Source organism: Elephas maximus, chromosome 18 (genome assembly GCF_024166365.1).
Source record: "Elephas maximus indicus isolate mEleMax1 chromosome 18, mEleMax1 primary haplotype, whole genome shotgun sequence".
In the NCBI taxonomy this organism is placed as follows: Eukaryota; Metazoa; Chordata; class Mammalia; order Proboscidea; family Elephantidae; genus Elephas; species Elephas maximus.
This window is the reverse complement of record NC_064836.1, coordinates 5,321,178-5,342,500: the sequence shown is the minus strand read 5'-3', so window position 1 is coordinate 5,342,500 and position 21,323 is coordinate 5,321,178. Positions and strand designations below refer to the sequence as shown.

General features: G+C 34.4%; 1 protein-coding gene across 12 annotated transcripts in view; it reads left to right on the top strand.

Annotated features, from left to right (window-relative positions):
- DENND1B (DENN domain containing 1B) overlaps positions 1-21,323 on the top strand; it is a 306,443-nt gene that overhangs the window by 115,861 nt on the left and 169,259 nt on the right. For 10 of the 12 annotated variants that reach the window (XM_049857696.1, XM_049857693.1, XM_049857699.1 and 7 more), the window contains 2 exons: positions 9,745-9,794; positions 11,849-11,968. The exons of the other annotated variants lie outside the window; for them this stretch is intronic. In XM_049857696.1, the coding sequence (XP_049713653.1) occupies positions 9,745-9,794; positions 11,849-11,968 (170 nt within the window). The remainder of the gene's footprint in view (positions 1-9,744; positions 9,795-11,848; positions 11,969-21,323) is intronic. 12 annotated transcript variants of the gene reach the window in all.

The window sequence follows — 21,323 nt, the reverse complement described above, 5'->3', positions numbered from 1 at the left end:
CAGTGTTCTATTTTTTTTTTTTACAGATTTCCTTTGATGTAGAAGATGTTACCAGTTAAATAGGGATGAACGAAGCAAAGAGTTGCTAGATTAGTCCAAAGGCAGTAGGGAGGGTTTACATGGGAGAAAGATAGGGCATCTTCTTAAATTGTCATTGTTTAGGAAGATTTGGATCTTTTTGACTGAAACCTTTGATTAAAAGGTAGTGTTAATCTAGGGATAAAAATGTGAAGGAAGTTTGTAAATAGAATTTTTGACGAAAAAACACGGAAGTCTCATTTGTCTCTAAATACACTTTCTTTTCGTGTCTTTAAACCACCGATCTCTTTGTAAATATATACATTTTTGCAATGTCACTCTGCCCTTCTTCGAACCTGGGCTTTCTAATTGGCATTAGATCACAGTAAAGTGCTTGCAGACTGCAGAGGGCTCATCACCTGTCTAAGACTGATACATATGGAACCTAAGTCCTTGAAATTTACATTTCACAGTAAACTTTTTTTTACATTTTATCGCAGAAGCTATTTGCTTCTTAGCAGTTATTTAAATCTTTCAATAATAAAAATTCATTTCTAATTTTGATAGTGAAAAATAACTTGATCAGAGTTAACAACCTAAACAATTTTAATTTTAGAACTCACAGGCTTATATACATTGCTTCCCCGAATTTAAGGAGGGGCAAAAGAGAAATTTATTTTGGATTGAAACAATACATAAAAGAAACAATCAAAAGAAAAACCTCCATTGGGTTCAGTTATCCTGTCAGTTATTCCTTGGCTCTAAGTTTAAAATAGATTCTCCAAGTTTAAAAAGTATCTCAAAGAGACACTTCTAATAAAACGTATCCTGATTTAATAACCCTGTTGAGTTGTTAAGATTTTTGAACAGTACCCTTGAAATGCTATTAGCGTATGTATTTTGCGAGGAATTTGTGCTTAGTACTCTTGCCCTCATGTTTCTAGTGTAGGTCACTTTGAAGGTCTTTATAGAATGTGTGATAGGTAAGGAGAAGTCTGAATCAGAATAAGAAATTGCTATTCACAAGGTTGCTGTGAGTTGGAATCGACTGACAACGACCGGTTTGATGGTTTTTGATCTAGTCACATGGTAGGGCTTTTGTTCCTACCCAGCCTAACCAGTTGCCATTGGTTGACATAGTTGTTACTTTATATGGAGACATATGTCCTTAGATACGGAATATTCATTTCTCTGTCTCTGTTCAGCCAATGTAGACTGATTGTTACTGAACTGTTATAGAATTAGTTACATAAAAATTAATATTTATATTGATTAAAAACTTACGTAGAATTGTGTATTTGAAATTTACCTTACTAAAATTATATCGATTTGTGATATTTATACTTAGTTACATTCTTGGGCTTGTGTAGGATTATTTTAGTTTTTTTGGGGGGGGCGATTGTACAGAGATATAGTTATTGAAAAGTAAGTTCAGGTTTTATTTATACTTTAATTATCTGGAATGATTGGAATTTTTAAAAATATATTACACTAGAGGACTAAGGCTGAGTCTGATGAAACAAGACCAAAAGCATATTACATAGCTTCAGATATTGAACCAAATTATACAGTATACTTAGGTTTATTTATCAATGAAAGATTATTCACAGTATTGGGAAACCCTGGTGGAGTAGAGGTTAAGTGCTATGGCTGCTAACCAAAGGGTTGGCAGTTCGAATCTGCCAGGCACTCCTTGGAAACTCTATGTGGCAGTTCTACTCTGTCCTGTAGGGTCACTATGAGTCGGAATCGACTCGATGGCACTGGGTGGGTTTTATGATAAATATATTTATAAATGGAAGATTGTTAAAAATATTGTAGCCAGTGTTATATTTGTGTATAAACATTTAACATCCATGTTTAAAATCCCAAACTGAAATGATTATCAGTTTTTTGTTGTTGTTGGTTTAAGAAAAAATATATTTTAAACTGTTTCTGTAAATTTATTGGGTCCTACAATGAAAAACCCTTCTTGAACTTTTTTTTTTTTAATCATTATTGGGTTTTAAGAGTACTTCATATATTCTGGATACTAAGCTCTTATTAGGTGCACTCTTAAGGCTTCAGTTCGGCATTGTACTGGAGGTTCTGTTAGGTAAGAAAAGGAAACAAAAGACATCCAGATTGGAAAGGAAGAAGGAAAATTATCCCCATTCGTAGATGGCATGACCTTGTATATATTTGACATACCCAGAGCAGCTGTTTACTATTCAATTCGAATGAAAAGAATCATCTTCCTTTATATTTTACTAAGAATAAATTTTTTCTTCTGGAATCATAAAACTAGCTTGTAGCTTGATCAATATTTAAACAAGGAGACTTGGGAAATTTGTTACTTTTTTTATGTTGAGATGAAAATTGAAGACTCTCTCCAGAAACCTTGCTGTGTAGGTAGGTAATTGGTGAATGATCAAAGCTTTTAGAAAGTTTGGGTGAGTTAATTGAGGATATTATTTATATTAAAGCTTTATGAGTATCTATATTTATTTATCCATTTTATTTCTCCCCAAGGGAAGAATCTTAGTTATAATATTGTTTTAATTGGTTTTCATCATTTAATGGGTTGTGTGTTTAATGCACATTTTTTGTTGCTTAAATTTTAAGAAAGAAAAAGTAAACATGAAAAACGTGTTAGCGCTTCATTTTTTGTTTTAATTTAAGGTTGTTGTTGTGTGCTGTCAAGCTGATTTTGCTCACAGTGACCCTATAGAACAGAGGAGAGGTGCCACATAGGGTTTTCTAGGTTGTAATGTTTATGGGGAAACCCTGGTGGCATAGTGGTTAAGTGCTACAGCTGCTAACCAAAGGGTCGGCAGTTTGAATCCGCCAGGCACTCCTTGGAAACTCTATGGGTCAGATCTACTCTGTCCTGTAGGGTCACTATGAGTCAGAATTGACTTGATGGCACTAGGTTTGGTTTTGGTTTTAATGTTTATGGGAGCAGATTGCCAGATCTTTTGTTCTGTGGAACCGCTAGTGGGTTCCAACTGCCAACCTTCTAGTTAGCCGCCGAGTGCATAACCATTGTACCACCAGGACTCCTTAATTTAAGGTTAAAGCACATGGTTCATTGATGCCAAAAACATGGATGATTCAGGCATTCTTTGAAAATCCAGTAAGAGAATGAAGTAGCAAACGAGGATTATGGCACCAAGATGATTTCAAAGGACAATATATTGCTCCATAGATGTCATTTAAAGACATTTATACAAGGCTTTACACCATCAGGGAATGCTATCTTATTTGTGTTCCAATTATATACATTTTGTCATCCTTCTATGTCTATAATGTTCCTGTAGACTTTCACTAATCTAAGCATGTGTAGGTAAATATGCCGGTGAATAAATAAATCTGTTGAATTTAATCGATTGCATGAAATGCTATCGAACAATTAGGCTTTTAAAAAATGTTGCAGGTTTCACACAGCCTCGTTATGATTAAAAATGACTAAGTCAATTATGAGTGTGGGAATTGTGTATGTCTTTTTTTTTTTTTTTAACCACTGCGTTGGGTATTTTAGTGCCAGAGTGAGTTTCACTTCTCTTGGAACCTGAAGCATTTCCTAATAATTATGTATACTTTTGTTATATATAATTCCTTCTCTACAACTTGAAATTTTAGTTATTACAGATCATACATTTTGTAGAGTTTTTATGGTTTTGTTTTAATCTAACATAATATTGTAAAATTTTACATAAACATTCATATTTCAGAGCTAAGAATTTTTCTGTCCTTAAATGTTGTAAAAAGAACAGTGTAGAAAAACAGAAAGATATTATATATAAACTGTAAATAGTCTATAAATATGCACTGATGATGATGGTTTGTAATTAGTGTCACAGGTGCTCAATAGCTACATATTTGATTAGAAACTGAGACTTTTGCATACTTGCTCAGATGTCACCCAGATTTTAGACCATTTCTGCAAGTTTGACTTATTTCGTCATTTCCCTGATATGTTTGGAAAGTTCTTCTTGGAGAAGTAAAAGTAGAGGAAGGACAATGTGCAGTGGATGTAGAGTTGAGTGGACACCTTCCCTTAGGACCTCAGGTCTGAAGAATTAGGCTGTGTACTCACTGGTTTTGAGCTACAGATGTATCTGCACTAATGACTTACATTTAACTGTGTTGTGAGTTTTCTAAGTTAAATGTTTATGAAACAACACTTTGAGGTATTCAAGATAGTATTATGCTCGTCAAACAGGTAAGGTAGCTGAAGTTCAGACTGATGGAGGAGATATAACCCAAGACTCTTAATGATATTTCACTGTTCATTTTTCTATAGTAGCAGCTCCCAGACTTTCTTGGCCCGTGGTGCCCTGAGTGTCTCAGTAATTTTATCATGGTGCCCCTAGGCCAGAAACAATGGTTACCAGTTCTGTGTATTAAGTAGTTAGGGCCAAGGAACTTTTTACATCCCAACAATTTAATAGCTGCTTGAAAAAAAATACACATAAAGTGAAGGATAACAAACATTTTGATTTTATTCTTAAATAACCACAATTGTAGTTTTGACATTTCTATAGGCTCTCCATGATTAGATGTCTATGTACTTTGTGGCATCACATTTGGAATGTTCCCAAGATACCTCAAACTCTCAAGGTATAAAACTGAGGCTTTCTTTTTTTTTTTTTAAGCTATAGTCCTTATTCCCTTGAATTTGGATATCTTGAACTCAGGTTTCTGTTTCATACTGATTTTTTTTCACTGTTGTTTTTTATCAGAGCAACCACTGAAACCTCAACATGGCAGTGATGTGAATTCATTGAATGGAATGTAGTACAATCTAATCTTGCAGTATGAGCTACCTTGAGCTTGTATTTCGTGTCGTGTTTGCTGGAAAATGTATATAACTGTGTTTTCCTTGAAAATGTAAAATACCTTGTAGCGCCCCAGAAAGTTTGCTGTGGTGCCCTCTAACATTTCAGCACACAATTAGGGAATCTCAGCTCTGCGCTGTGCAACCTGCTCGTGGCTAAGTAGCTCAGTGTATGTTTCTTTTGAGGAAAAAAAAGTATATTACTGCACAAATAGGTTGACTGAATACATGGTATTAGTTATTTCTCATTTCTTTTGGGAGATGCTGTTCAAAATTAAGTAATCACCTTTTAGATATTCCTGGTCTTTGTGAAAATCAAATCAGAATTGACAAGTAACCACCTTGGTGCTGCAAAATTATTCTGAAAGTGTTACTTACAAGAATAAGATTATGCGTATTTGAAAACTGACTTATGTAATATCGTGTTATGTTTTTCCTGAGAATTTTAATATACGTTTAATTCTTATCTGAGTAATATTATTTTAAGAAGCCTTACAGAAGAAAATATGCTTCGTGAAAGCTTCTTTCTAGTTACATGTGTCATGGTTAGTGGAAAGTGAGTGGGTTTCAATGATGGCTTTTCCTCTAACTTAGCCTTCAAGCATAGATAACCATTTTCCATGCCAGTGACTAGTTTAGGAGTGGCTTATGATCTTCTGGCCGATGACATATAATGGAAAAGTCATCCAGTGGGAATTCTGGGAATGGTTTCGTCTGATAAAAGAGACTCACAGAAAGCAATACTTCTTTCACCGTTGAACGCTGGCATCTCATTTTGTGACCCAGAGTAGAGGTAGTTGAGGACAAAGCTGATGAACTCAGGACAGCAGAGCAGAAGGACAGTGGGTCCTGAGTCACTGAGGAGGATGCTGAGTTAACCAGCCCCGGAACAAGTCTGCCTTGTTTCTTGGTATGAGAGAGTAACTATTCCTTGTATATGTCAGCCACCACTCATCTGTCAGTTTGTTTTACTGCAGTTGCTTGTGTGTTCCTATGATGATGGAAGCTATGCCACGAGTATTTCAAATATCAACAGGGTTACCCATGGTGGACAGGTTTCAGCAGAGTTTCTGACAAAGACAGCCTAGGAAGAAAGTTCTGGCAGTTCCCTTCTGAAAGTTAGCCTATGAAAACCCTATGGATCACAACAAAATATTGTCCAATATAATGCTGGAGGATGAGCCACGTAGGTTGGAAGGCATACGCGATGGCCACAACAGTAGACCCAAGCCTCTCAATGATCATGAAGATGGCACAGGACTGAGCAACATTTTGTTATGTTGTACCTAGGGTCACCATGAGTCAGAGTAGATTTGATGGCAGCTAACAACAGTAGCAACATATATGGCAAGCATCCTAACTTACATAGTTAGTCTAATTAGAGTTGGTATTCCAACTGAAGTTAAAGACTCAGGGTTCTTGTGGGACCAGGTGGGAACAGAGTCTGAGTGTAGATGATCAAATTTGTTTTGAATAACTCCCAAGTGACTCTGATACCTTCCCGTTGTTTTTCCAATTTTCTTCACCCTCCCATTGAGAACCATGGGAGCAAGACACTTATGAAATTGTATTATAATAGAACTTGGTGGATGATCAATTATGTATGATGATCAAGGCAAGAGAAGGGTCTGAAGGATTCCCATGTTTTTGGTTTGGATAACAGGGTAAATAGTACTGCTATTCTTGGTGGTAAGTATAACTAAAAGAATGATTTCAGTTTTGGACATTTTAAGTTTGAAGTGTCTGGGGAACATGTAAGAAAATGATGCTAGTAAGTAGACATACAGTCTTTGGAGTTACAGAAATGTTTAAACAACAAGACTCAGAAATCTGGTAGTTACTCATCAGCAATGATAGTTGAAATCATGGGTATAGATGAGATTGCTCTGGCAGTAGACAATACTAAGAAGGGTAGAGAGGAAAATACTGGACTCAGAGAACACCAGTGTTTCAGTGTAAGGTGGGAGAAGAACAGTTGAGGAGGAGGAAAAACAATTACGGATATCAACAATGACATATCTCATTTCATCAATACCATTTCTTCTCAGAGAAATTCTCAGATACTTGTAGTTATTCAAATTTGATCAGGAGGTAAACTTTACATATTAAAAAAAATGATTCTTAAGTGCTTATTTCCCTTTTTCTTTGATGAGTTTATAGTGCTGAATGGTAACCTCCTGGGATAAAGAGTTAATGTACCACTCTAACACTAGCAATTTACTCTCTTCTTACAGAATTAATTTGGTTATAATGCTTATTAGTAGAGATGCGTTGATATGGGACCAAAAATCAATGTATAAATTTTCATCAGTCTTTGTTCCAGTCATTAATATGAGTATAGATTTGTTGTTTGAATGGCATATACAGATATATAAAGATTACTATCCCTTGTATTTTGCTATTTATAATTTTGTGTTTTTTTTCTACTTTTGATTTTTAACATTTGCCATGTGTTAGTGAATATGCTCTTTTTTTGTATAAAAGTAAAATATTTTGGAGAAATACGAAGATTCTGAAAACCCAAAGAATTTTTATTGTTAAGAAAATCAGGTATTTCTCTTAAAAACAACAGCCTATAGAAAAAAGGGAAGCTGATAACTTCTGAGTAGCGTTATTCTAAACCTATCACATAATCTCTGAATGCCAACCTAGAATTTTTTTGTGTACGTATGTGTGTGTGATATCAAAAACACTCAGTGGTAGAAAGATCAGCCTTTATTAACACTTTTCCAATAAATACAATTTTCTGTGAACAATTATTACCAAAAGGATCCAAAAAGCAATTTGCATGCATCTTATTCTTTCCTCCAACTCTTTCTCTTTTCTTTTTTAACTTCAGTTTAAATAGCACCTGTAATTAAGGAAGAAAATCGAGCCCTGGGAGCTAGGTAGGACTTCCAGCTATTGATCTGTGTAAACCCAGCTTATACTGTCAAGGGAGAAATAGTCAACTGCTGAGCTGCTTTGTCACTGACATAAGCTGAGAGAGGATTTTTTTTGTCTATACTGTTTATACACTAGTCTATAGACCTGCTGGCTGGTTGAATTTTAAAGAGCGCGGAGGTTTAAAGACTTGTCCCCTGAGGGATGCTTCTGCCAGTTGGGAAGCGAGCTGAGGCTGTTTTGCAGAAGTGTGTGCGTGTGTGTTGGGAAGGAAGGGAGGGGGGAGGGTGTGAAAGATTGGACATTTAACTGGGAAGCATTCTCTTTAAGTCTTAAAATTGTTGTGAAATATATTACTAATTTGGGTTTATTTAGAGGTGGGCATTGAATTTTGGATATATTTTCTTTAGTGTCACAGAAATTCTATAATTTTGTAGGAATTATATCTAACATGATAAATGGCTTCAAGATGAGGATTAAGCAATGGTTAAATGAACTGTTCTCTTGTGTAATGAACTATTTTTCAGTCTAATAATTTGTTATTTCAAGTTTATTGGGTCTTTTAATTACATTTAACAAAATATTGCCAGTAGTTATACAGTTAGCTTCCTCTGAGTATGGAATCCGTGCTCATTCTTTGAAAGGTACATGTTCATAAGCAAATCAGGGGACCCTGCCCTAAAGATAGAAGGCAGTTTTTTCTGATGATGCTTTTCTTTCTTCTTCGGTGGTTAAGGTCTTGAAGCTTTCCTAGGTATTGCTGTTGTATTGTTACAATGTTTTATTTTTAATTGATGCCTTATTGCAGTCTATATTTTAAAAGAATGTGAGAAATTTTATTTTAAAACACTCAATATTATATTTATGTGTAAAGTTAAATATTTAGATATTGGTGATTTCTCTGATGTAAGTTTTATTGGTAAAAAGATAGTAGGCAAAGCTTTTTTTTCGTTTTCTTTTTTTAAGGAGTGGGTACTGCTGCGTGAAGATTTTTTTTTTCCCCCTAAATAGGAAACATCCTCATAATTCTCTGCTTTGTTTTGTAAAATTACCTAGCTTGGAACCTGTATGATATTAACTTCAGTTTTAAAGTTTAAGTTTTGAGTTGCAGCTAATTTTAAGTTGCTTTTTAGATATAAGGAAATAGATCTTTTTCTGTTTTTTGTCAAATGGCTGACAGTTATTTGTACTTTGCTATAATCGTTAATAGGTATGATTTTCAAAAACTTTCACATTATTTTATGATGACTACAGAATCATTATAGGTTTCAAAGGTTCTGTAAGGTTATGTTCTGTGATTTATTAAAACATTGATTTTCGTATTAGGCAGTTCTTAAAGTACACAAAGTAGAAGCTGTGCTGTTTTAAAGTCTTGCCTTTAGATTCACATTTCTTTAAGAGTATTATTTGAGATAAAACTTAATGTTACTGTAATTGAATTTATCAATGATGGAACCTTATAAATGACTATCTCTTTAGCTCTAGAAAGTCTTTTTTGTTTTTTTTTTAAACTGTTTGACTGTGGAACATGTAGAGTTGTTATATAAAAAAAAATACCTCTCAGTAATTCATTCTGCTGCCAACTTCATTCCCTTTTCTCTGCCTGCATTTTAATTGAAACAACATTTATATTTTTGAGCCAGGATCTGTCAGAAGTCCCTGTGGCTAGTCAGTGGTACAAGTAGCAGCAGACGTAGCTTACCCATATGGTGCAGTGCTTCTTGTAAAATCCATATGGCCTTGTTGAAGGGAATCCCAGCGGGGATGTGAAGGGTGTTAATACCCTTCAGGCCAGGCCTTTCCCTCCTGGGGTTTCCGTGGCATTGTCAGTGCAATCTGCCAAAGCACAAACTTAATTCCTTTTTAATAATCAATTCTTTCAGTCTAGGAACCTGTGCTATTTTTCTTAAGGGGGTGGGGGGGGGGGGAAACCTTTTTTCTTCCTAGAAAAATCTCGAAAAAGTTCTAACTGCATCTTTAAAAATATTCTAAAGCTTCTTTTTTTTTTTAATTTGCATTTGTAGGAAGTACTACAGAGTGTGCCAAAGTTCTGTTTCCCCTTTGATGTTGAAAGGTACAGTATAAGTTATCATTTCAAATAACTCTAGCCCATCTTAGTGTACACTTTAAAATTATTACATGAGCTTTTTCGTAAAATGCAATATACGTTATCTTCACTGCTTCTAACAAACAAGGCCAGAGATTCAAAATTAAATAATACTTGGAATGAAGGAGTCTTTTAAATCATTTTGTCTTTTGTTTTGTCTGCTGTGACCACTGAGAAGTCTTAAAGCAGCACTGCCAATAGGTTGTTTCCTTCCTTTGTTTTTCAGGTACACATTGTAAGCACTAACAGGGGAGAAAATACCTATATCTATATCTATATAGATGTATTTAAGTCTAAATACACAAACATCTATATCTATGTATATCGATATATGTTCTTGATCAAAGCCTTAGAATTATGTTTTTAAACATTAGCTCTATATATCCTGGTTTCTGTCTCACTTTACCCCAATTGAAAAGATCATCTGAGTGATATTGTGAAACTCATAGCTAGTTGTGTCCTAAGAATGGCTTTATAGAAATAGTGCAATATTATAGAAAGATACAGGGAAACCCTCCTAGCAATACTGAAAATCTCATTATGTTTGCATTTCACTGACCGAATACTGAGCAAGAGTGTTACCTATGTTTAGTTGGAACTGAACAGAGTATATAGTCCTTTGAGCATAATAAGAGATCATTTATTGTTTTTCATGTGATTTTCACACCCTGTTATCAGTTTTTTAAAGGGTGTGTTATGAGGAGTTTTTCAAAGAAAATTTGATTTTAGGGAAATATTTTGCTCAAGTAAAGATTAGTCAGAATCTAAAATTTTACTAGACCAAAGGTAAAGCCTTCTGAATGACGGGATAGTTGATACTAAGAGGCGTTGCTGATGAATAGTACTCCATGTTTTATCTCACCTGGGGGCAATCAGTCGTGCCCCCCTAAGGTTGCTGTTTTCAAATAAATAGTAGGGATAAAATGAAGAAAATCTACAAAAGGATATTCTGAACATTGGGCACAAAAGGGCACAGTTGGCACTGGGGGATGTTTTTGCAGTTGTTTATAAAAGTTTTTTAAAAAAGCGTCCACTTAAAAGTCTTCCGTTAAATGTTTACCATTTGAAGCATAATGTTTCCTGGCAATTAAAAACCATTTGTAGTATCAGCACACTGGTAGTAAAGGTAACTTAATTCCTGTTTCATATTCCCTATGGCTATTTCAAAATCAGAATTCAGGTCCATGGGAATTTTAATTTAGGACAAGGAAGCAGATGTTCAGTTATGAGTGTCTCATGGGGAGATTATAGCCAATATAACCAGGAAATATATATTTTAAATCAAAATAAAGATTCAGTATAATTATTATATTGAACCTAACACTGCAGTATCATGGTAATATGATACTTAGTTCAAGACTAGCTAAAATTCTTTACGGCTCAGCCAGTAAGCTTTTTTAGAAGTTACATTTTTGTTTTTTACTTGGAAATTTATTCCCCAGTACATGGTAGCTCTAAAAGAAACCACCAAAAAAAAAAAAAAAAAAGCCAATGTTGTTTTGTATGGTACTTTATTGGGTGAGAATGTCAACAGAAGAAGTAATTAAACAGAGTTGGTGGTGGTGGTGAACATTAGATGCTAAAACAACATGGTTTCCTCTCTAAGCAGTCTTAGAATCATCAGGAAAAGAGGCGAGTTGAGCCAAAGGACTCATTCACCATGTCTAGTTTCTCTCTTCCAGAGTTTCAGTGATAATGTTTTAAGAATTTATAAAATATTTTGTTAGAGTTTTTAGGCCTATGGAAACATAGGGCAAAATATCATGTGATTTCCTAAAAAGGGATTAGTATATGCTGAATTGCTTGGTCTGTGAAGCACTGCAACTTATTTTGATGTTTGGCCCGTGATTTACTTTACACATACCACATTCATTTTAGTTTGAGAACTTTGTTCTGGTTCTGAGAACCAGCTGATTGGAAAGGTTAAAACCGATGCCACATAAAGATTTGTTCTTGCTTCTTTGTTCTTTAAGAAAATTCTCACACAAGATTTAATGTTTCATAATGTTACTGTATTTTAGGGTGTCTCAAAATCAAGTTGGACAGCACTTTACCTTTGTACTAACAGACATTGAAAGTAAACAGAGATTTGGATTCTGCAGGCTCACATCAGGAGGCAAAATATGTTTATGCATCCTTAGGTGAGTATTTATAGTAAAAAAAAAAATTGAATGCAAAGTGGATTAGCTATTTCTTTCTTTTGTACTTTGCTTGGGATGCTAAAAAACTAAAACCCTATAATTTGGGTGCTTTCTTTTTAATTTTTTTTAAATCCAAGTAAGTTGAAAGTAATTTTCTTATATATATATGTGTACATATACACACACACACGTACACGCACACACGTACATATACATATGTGTGCATATACAGATATATACAGCATCAATTTAATTAAAAAATTTACCAGTAACATAGGCTTTTTCTTGGAAAGAACTGACTTTTATAAAGATTAGTTTTCGTTTATTTTTTAAAATTAAATAACTAATATATGAATTTCACCTATTAAATAGGATGCAAAAAAAAAAAAAGCTCAATTAGATTCATGTGCACCATTTTCTATCACTGAACCAGAACTTGAATTTTCGAAAAGTTTTACTGCCTTAAGGCAATGTTACAAACTGGTGAACCTGGGAAGAGATGTTTAGAGGTGCTTAGTTTGGCCATATGGTGTCTTAAAAATTTTGAGATGTTGCTAACCTTACATATTTTGGGAAGTTTTGCATAAAATTCAGATTTCTGATTGCTTTTAAGAAATGGGAATACCTGTTAATTCCGGCCCCATCCTGCCCCATGGCAGCAATAAGCTGGAACTAAGTAGCAGGTTCTCATTGTGGCACGACCTTTCCAGTTTGCCACAGTTCCTGCCATTCTGCTCACAGTACCTGCCGGTCCTGTCAATTAATTGCTTGTATTAACTGCTTTTCCTCAGTAGGCAGTTAAGAGTGAGTCTCCTGTCTGTGGACCTAGGATCTGGGTTGCTAGCTGGTGAGAAGGAAGTGTCCCAAAGGTTAACTTTTTTATGAAATGTCTTCGTGAACCAAAAGTCCAAATATATTCTATTAAAATAGGACTCTGTGATATAGACATTGACAAAGTTAGATTCTCTAGAAATGCATATAGGATTCTGACTCATAGTGACCATATAGGACAGAATAGAACTGCCCCATAGTGTTTCTAAGGTTGTAATCTTTACAGAAGCAGACTGCCACATCTTTCTCCAGCAGCGCAGCTGGTGGGTTCAAACCACCAACCTTTCGGTTAGCAGCCAAGCGCTTAACCACCGTGCAACCAGGGCTCTTGCTTATAGGAAAAGAAATATTTAACTTATGAATTAAAATAGTGCAAGGAAAACTGTGTAAAATGAATGTCTTCTCTGTTCATTTGTTATTTAATGACATTTATATCATTCATTGAGAGTTAGGTTATTAATTTACTCAGGGTGTCTGTTAGGGTAGGAGAAATTTTTTAATTTTTATTCAAAAGTAAATGTTTAACTGCTTCATAAGGAATGGGAAGTGAATATGCTTCCGTTCTCTCTTTAGGCACGGCGTTTCATCTGGATAACAATTGCATTTAAAACGTGTGCTTTTATCTAAAAAAAAAATAAAAATTTTTTTTTTTTTTTTTTTTTTTTTTCTAGCTTTTATCTAGAGGAGTGTTAATGCTTCAAACCATGGGTTGATTCTTTTAATTTGGAGCAGGCTGGTTAAGCAGTGGGGGTGGGTGTGGCAGTGTGGGGAATGGGTGCTGGGGAGCTCCTTTTATCATCCAGTTTCATGCTGAAAGTTCAGAGGCTCCAGTTGAAACGGGAGCATAACCTCATGTACCCTGCTCAGGATGGGTTTGCCCTAGCAGAAAGACCAAAGCTGGATGTGCTTTCTAATTTTTCTCTATGATTTTTTAAAACTTTTCATTAAATTTTTTTTTCAAATTTACAAAAAAAAATTGCCAGAATAGTACAATGAAGTCTGTGTACCCATCACCTGTATTCACTAGTTGATAACATGCACTTTTTCTCCCCTCTGCCACGTTCACACACGCTCTCTCACTTGCTATCTCTTATTAGTATTGCTGTTGTTTTTCTGAACCATTCGAGAGGTATAAACATCATTTTTCTATAGTATTTTAATATGCATTTTACAGCTTACCTCACTGCTTCCAAACTGAATTCCTGATATTATTTTTAATTAGAGTCTGAAACTTTGTTTTGTACTCCTAAAACATTCTGAGTACATTCAGCCTATTAGTACTTGGCAAACAATTTTTGAATGTTTAGAATAGTCTCTGTAAATGTGCTTATAGAATAAACGTTCTTAAAAATTTCTGTTTAAACATAGGAAAGCCTTTGTTAGTTCAGAATCCGTATGTAAAATACGAACTATAGCTATTTTGATAAATGACTGAAAGATTAGTAGAGTGTCCATATCCACAGTCCAGTTATTAATTTGTAGGAAACAGGTCCTGAATTTCAGTGGTCAAGTTATTTTTATCTGTGGTTCTCAAATTTGTATATGTGGAAGAGTACCTGAATATTTCAGTATTCTTTGAATTAGGAATACTTTTAAGAAAAAAAAAAATTTTTTTTTATACCAGGAGAAAATATAGTTTTATTATGTTATTGTAATATAAAGCCACAAACAAAAGCATGCATTCCATTAAAGAAAATCTTCCACAATAGGCATTATTTTTTTTTACCTTTAATTTAAAAAATATTCTTTTTGTACCAAATTCCATTTGTTCACTTATTTTTCTCATTAGACATTGCTTTCATAATAGGTAAGAAATAGTAGACTTCAAAGCTTTATGAGAAAAATAGATTTTCTTTATGTAAGAAAATTTTTATTGTCTAACTTGTTTTTGTAAATTGGAAAAAGATTGCCATTTTAAGATTTTAATGGTGTATCTCAATCTTTGTCCTAAAAGAGAGTGTGCTAAGGCCTTTTTTGAGAACAACTAATTTAGAGAATTTTAGTATAATGAAATTCAGCAATTTATTCAGAAAGCTCTTCTAGTTATGAAAATAGATTTTTATAAGCTGAAAATAATGTATCTCTTTGAAAATAATCTTGACAAATCTCAAGAGCTGTAGTGAGAGGAATAATGACCTTTTTGGTCCTGGTTTGTCCACAAACTAGATGAGGTCCTTCACCACTATAGGTTTATGTTTATGATTGTTGAAAGGAAGGATAAAACTCTAACTATATGGAAGAAAATCCCTTTGGTTTTTTTTTACTGTATTTACTTTTTACTATTTTGAACTATTATGATGGTGAGAGCCTTTGTATGCCTAACAAGGAAGCCTAATGTCAAAAAGGTTGAAATATTTGGCAACATTATGATAAAATTTTGGTTTGGTGATGAATGTAAAAAAGAAATTTAAAATATGAACAATAAACTGGTAGAAAGGTATTTGCAACCACTGTGATAGATGGTTAATAACCACAAGGCATCATATTTATCTAAAGTTACTAAACAAATGAAAATAATCCAATAGAAAAATAAGTAAAGCATCTGAATAACATTCACACAGGACATAATAAATAGCATATAAACCTGTGAATGATGCTCAGCCTGTCCAAGGTAAAAGAAATGAGCACGTTAAGATTGGAAGAAATGAAAATATTTATTGTTAATAAGCGTGAGGGGAAACAGACTTCATGTGCTATTTGTAGAACTATAAAATGGTGTAACCTTATCTATTAGATTTTAAAATTTCATATTCCTCAACTTGGTAATTGTAGTTCCAGGAATTTAAATCGCAGAAATATCCTTAAGAGGGATCAGAAAAGTGTGAACAAAGTTATTTATAACAACACAGTTTATAATAGCAAAAAAATTGGCAGCAACCTGAATGACCCTCGATGGGGCGTTAATTAGGTATATTATGGTACATCCTACCCACACCCCAGGTAGCTTAGTGAGGGCAGAGATTTTTGACTCTGTCATTCACTGATATATCCCCAGTGCCTACAACAGTGCCTGGCACATAATGAGCTCTTAATAGATACTTGTTGAATGAATGAATAACTAGCAGAATAGAAAATTATGTAACAACTAGGAAAATTTTATGCACACACACAGTCCATGGCTTGAAGAAATGTTCATGGTGTGTTGTGAAATGATGAAAAGTTTCAAAGTAATATCTATATAAAAAAAAATAGTATGTTATGTTTTTAAAGTACAAATTACATGCATATATTTTAAAAGTAGCTGATACATGAATATTTATAAATTAATGTATGATTGCATATACTTATAAAAGTCTAGAGGGATATACCCCCATTCATCCGTTTTTGCAATGAGCAAAAATCATTTTAATCAGTTTTATCTGCTCTAAAATTCTGAGATGGTAGAACTATAAATAACCAAACCAATAGCCATTGAGTCTATTCCAACTGATGATGACCCCATGTGTTTCAGAGTAGACCTGTGCTCCATAGGGTTTTCAGTGGCACTGGGGTGGGGTGGGTGATATTTTAGTATATTTCTAGACTTTCTGAGGCTTCTCTAGGTAGGATTGAATTGCCAATCTTTTGATTAATAGTAATTGAGTGCTTAACTGTTAGTGCCACCCTGGGACTCCCAGAATTATATTTGGCATACTCAAAATTAGTGGGCATTTTGCCAGATTACTTTTTGTCAGGTAAAATATATAGTGCATTTCTGGTCTGTTTTGCAGTTTTAGTAAATATGAAAAAACACAAACAAAAACATTGCTGTTAAGTCATTCCGACTCATAGCGACCCTATAGGTGAGAGTAGAACTGCCCCATAGGGTGTCCAAGAAGCAGCTGGCGGGTTCCAACTGCCGACCTCTTGGTTAGTGGCCAGGCTGTCAACCACAGTATTAGTAAAGGCGTTCTAGACGTAGTCAGTTGATCATTACAATGTAGCAGAGTTAAGAATTGTGAGGGAAAGTTAGTTCATTCCATGCCCTTGAAATTTGGAATTACATTGTGAATGACCTTTGGAAGAGAAAAAATATTGCTGGTGGTGTAACCTTTCCATAACTATCACAGAGCCAGGTGTTTTTCTGTATTTTCAATGCAAAATGCTAAACATGGTGGAAATGCTAGTGAGATGATAGAGGAAATGCTATTACACCTGTAATCTATTTCCTGTCCTTTTTTTTTTTTCCCTTTACCAACAAAACTCATTTATATGACTTCACCGTATCCTTAAGATGTAGTAGAAAAAAAGTTTCTTTATTTCGATATAAAATGAAACTTAGAATAACTAGTAACTTTTGGGGCGACTAGTTTTTTTGGGGGGAGGGAGGTAGTGTTATGTAATGAGCTGTTAAAGAATTAGTTGGAGTAATCAGATTCAGTTTTAACAGACTGCTGCTTCCAAGGAGTCTTGGTGGCACAGTGGTTAAAGCGCTCAGCTGCTAACTGAAGGTCGGTGGTTTGAATCTACTCACTGGCTCTGTGGGAAAAAAGTCCTGGCAGTCTGCTTCTGTAAAGATTACAGCCTTGGAAACCCTATGGGGCAGTGCTACTCTGTCCCTTAGGGTCTCTGTGAGTCAGGAATTGACTCCATGGCAATAGGTATTCTGCTTCCAGGGGTACATGAGAGAAGACCAACTATATTGGTATTCTGAGTATTTACTGGTGGTGGGCTAAAGCCTTAAAAATAGTGTTTACACCCACCTTTGTAGGAGTGTCTTGGTCTTCTTTGAATCCATGCAGCTACTAAGACTGAATTATTGAGAAAAATGTCGAAATATTTGCGTGAGCAAGTCACAGAAGTATATCTCTTTAATCATGTTTTTCTGATAACAAAAGTAATACTTTTTCCTATAGAAAACTTGAATATCCAGAGAATTTTAAAAAAGGAAATAAAAGCCACTTGTATTTGTAAGGAGCCTTGGTGGCGCAAATGGTTAAGTGCTTGGCTGCTAACCGAAAAGTTGGCAGTTCGAACCCACCCAGGGGCTCCACAGAAAAAAGACCTGGCAATCTGCTTCTGTAAGGATTACAGCCTTGGAAACCCTGTCACGTGGGGTCTCTATCAGTCAAAATCAACTTGACGGCACTGAACAACAACAATAACAATATTTGTAATGTGGTAACACATGGTTAATGTGTTCACCTGTTAACTGAAGATTGGAGGTTAAGGACTACCCAGAGTGCCTCAAAAGAAAGGGCAGGAAAACTGCTTCCCAAAAAACAACCATTAAAAGCTCTGTGGAACGCAGTTCCTCTCTGACACACAGAAGTCTCCGTGAGTCAGAATTAGCTTGACACCAGCTGGCGTTGAAGGCCGTGGTGGTTCAATGGCAGAATTCCTACTTTCCATGCGGAAGCGTTTGATTCCTGGCCAGAGCACCTTCTGCACAGTCCCCACCCTTCTGTCAGTGGAGACCTTGTGTGTTACTATGATGTTGAGCAGTGGAGCTCTAAGACTAAGACTAGGAAGAAAGGCCTGGTAATCTACTTCCAAAAATCAGCCAATGAAAACCCTGTGGATCACAGCAGTCTGATCTGCATCCGTATCTGCGCCCTAACTAATCACGGGGATGGTGCAGATCTAGCAGCCACGGAGTAGCCATGAGTTCAGAGCAACTCAGTGGCAAATAACAACAGCAGCAACACATTTGTAATACAGTATTCTAACGCAAATACTGCACACTTTCTATGTTTGTTTGCCAGTTGCGCCCCCCCCCGAGGGATTTTCGTAAGTACGCTATGCTAATTTTTGTTTTTTTTCAGCAACATGAAAAAAAAGTCAGCATAGCAGCACTCTATGAAAATACCTCGCAGGAGGAGGGTGTGGTTGGCAAACAAATGTAGAAGGAGCATGCTACTTAATACAGCACATAGTTATCGCTTACATTGTGGTATTTTGTTCTAGCCTCATTTCTATAACATGTTAAGATACATTTACAATTTTTTATATAGAATATCAACTAATAATCTATATGTAGTCTTTATTTACAATGTGTAAAATGAATGAATGTACATTGAAGAAATTTATAAAGAAAAAGCTACAGTGGCTTTAATATTATCCTGTATAAATGCTGAGAATTTTTGTATATGCTTAATCTGAAAATTGGTTATTTCACTTATTCTTTCCTTAAAAATTGGAATTTCACTTGAAGATTATTTCCCTTCTTGCTGTGTATTTTTGTCAGTTACTTATGTCTTTACTTGAATATGACTTTTGAATGTGAAAAATTTTAACACCATGTCCTTGAAGTGGCCAGGTGTGTACAATTATTGCATTTATATTATTAAAGTGTATTCTTTATTTTATGTATTCAATTGTGAGATAATATTGGTCTGATTATTCAGGGTTCATTCTCAGTATCAAATGAATTAAGATTCTTAAAGAGAAATTAATTGATGTCTCTCCAGTTGTCTTTATGATATCCCAGACACTTTAATATTTTTCTATTGTGAACAAATGTATCTTCACAGAAGTCTTTTTAAGATACCTTCTAATATTTGAATTTGCATTTTAAAGATCTAAACTTCTTTTCAAAAACAGAAATTTATAAATGTCCCGAGTTTTTACTGATATTGAATTAAGCAGTTTAAAAGGGCCTTAAAAAAAGGTAGTCATATGAAAATTTTAAAGATTTTTTAATACAAATTAAAATAAAACAAAGTACAAACCAACAAAACATTTTCATTATGAAAGCAAAAGAGAACTTTGCTTGTTGAATTTCCTAAATAGCAAGGGACCCTTCTGGGTTAAAGATGATAGTGAGAATACTATACTGAAAATTAACAGCAACATCATTTCCTGTTTGTTTACTATAAACCAAGTACTCTGCTAAGCAATATGTATACATTATTGATGAAGACTACTCCATTGTTTGAGTGCTGAGCTAGAAAATTTGCACGTAATGGCTTAAAGGGCTTTTCCCCTACTCCTGGATTATGCTATTACAAAAAATTTGAAAGTAATTTAGGGTTACTTAAAGTTCTAAACTAGAAAATTTGCACACAGCGCTATAAAAACCATGTGTTCTTTTTCTCCTGGATTTATAAGATTTGAAAGTAACTGTGCTCTTTTGATTCTAATCAGTTTATTCATTTTTAGAAGAACTACTAGAATTTAGGTTTATTAAACATAAATCTTGATCTTTAATTTGAGGTTTCAGCCATTGTCATATGCTTTAGCTCTTTCCTTCACATGTCTATCACAGATTTATCAAGATTTCAAAAAATTTCCTGAGGTATAACTAATTTAAATTTTGTTTTTAGAATTAGCAAAAATACTAGAAAAAACTTTTTTCCAATTTTATTAACATTATTTTACAACTATAAAATTGTCACCAAGGGTTCAAAATGAAATACCCTAATAAGGACGACAGATTTATGTTTGGGGCCTTTGTAGTCTCCCCCTTCCTCTCCCCTTTTAACTCATACCAAACTTGAAGCTTTCACACTCTTGCTTTAGGCAAATCCCTTAGAAGCAGAATGTTTCAATTTTACACATTTTGTGTCAATTTTCCAGACAGAAAAACAGCCTCTAGACATTAGACGTTTTTCTACGGAAAGGCAGTTTCCTTAGTTTTATTTGATTACTAGAAGTTAGGTTCCTGCTGATTGCTTAGCCTGTTAGCGGTTACCTGACTAGTTGACAAAAAACATTTCCTTTCCTTTATTTAACCTTTGACTTGTGAATGTAAAAGTTTTATCAGCTTTATAGTGGAAGCATAAGTGTGGGGGAAGTCTTCCCACTGCCAAAAAATGGACTCATGACTTCATATATACGTCTGTCTTTTACTTTCTGTCCTAAGGAAAATTAAGGAAATAATCTTACAATTAACCTTTAAAGAATCTTCTGCCTTTTGTTTTAAATTAATTGGTTCTAATGTATTTGTTTCACTGTTATATGTTTGTAAAATTATTAGCACCATAGTTACCCTTTGTTAAAGAAATTACATTTTCATTTTTTTTTTAATTCAAGTAGATTATTGAATTATTAAAATGCATTGAGTACATTAAAAAATTTTTTTTTCTAGGATTTTTATGGTTGATTTTAAGAGAACTGATTTGGACTGTCTTTGGGTAGTGAAAAAATATTTTCAGTTATTGGTAATGAGTGTAAGAGTTTTTAGGTTAGTTAAAGTTAACTGCTTTGAACATGCATTGCTTGAAAATTACCTTAGAAACCACAAAAATAAAAGCACAAATAATAGAATTTCTTACCCAAGCAAGGCAAGCTTATTTAATTTATAGTATTTATATCTTTAGGCCACATCAAAATTTTTGGACATAGTTACCTTAAAAAAAAAAAAGAATGTTATTTTTGTTACATTTTGACTTTTACAGTGTGCATTGGAATCTGGTTAAAATATTTGAATTATTGCACTAGTTTGTACACCTGATTAAAAAAAAAAAGAGTGATCAGTAAAACTTCCTATTGAGTACTTCCATATCAGAGTTATGAATTCAAATATCTACAGGGGTCAGCTTGTGGACTCAAATAATAAAAGCCCCCGAGGTGGTGACAGTAGGAGGCTGAGGCAGTATAAAGA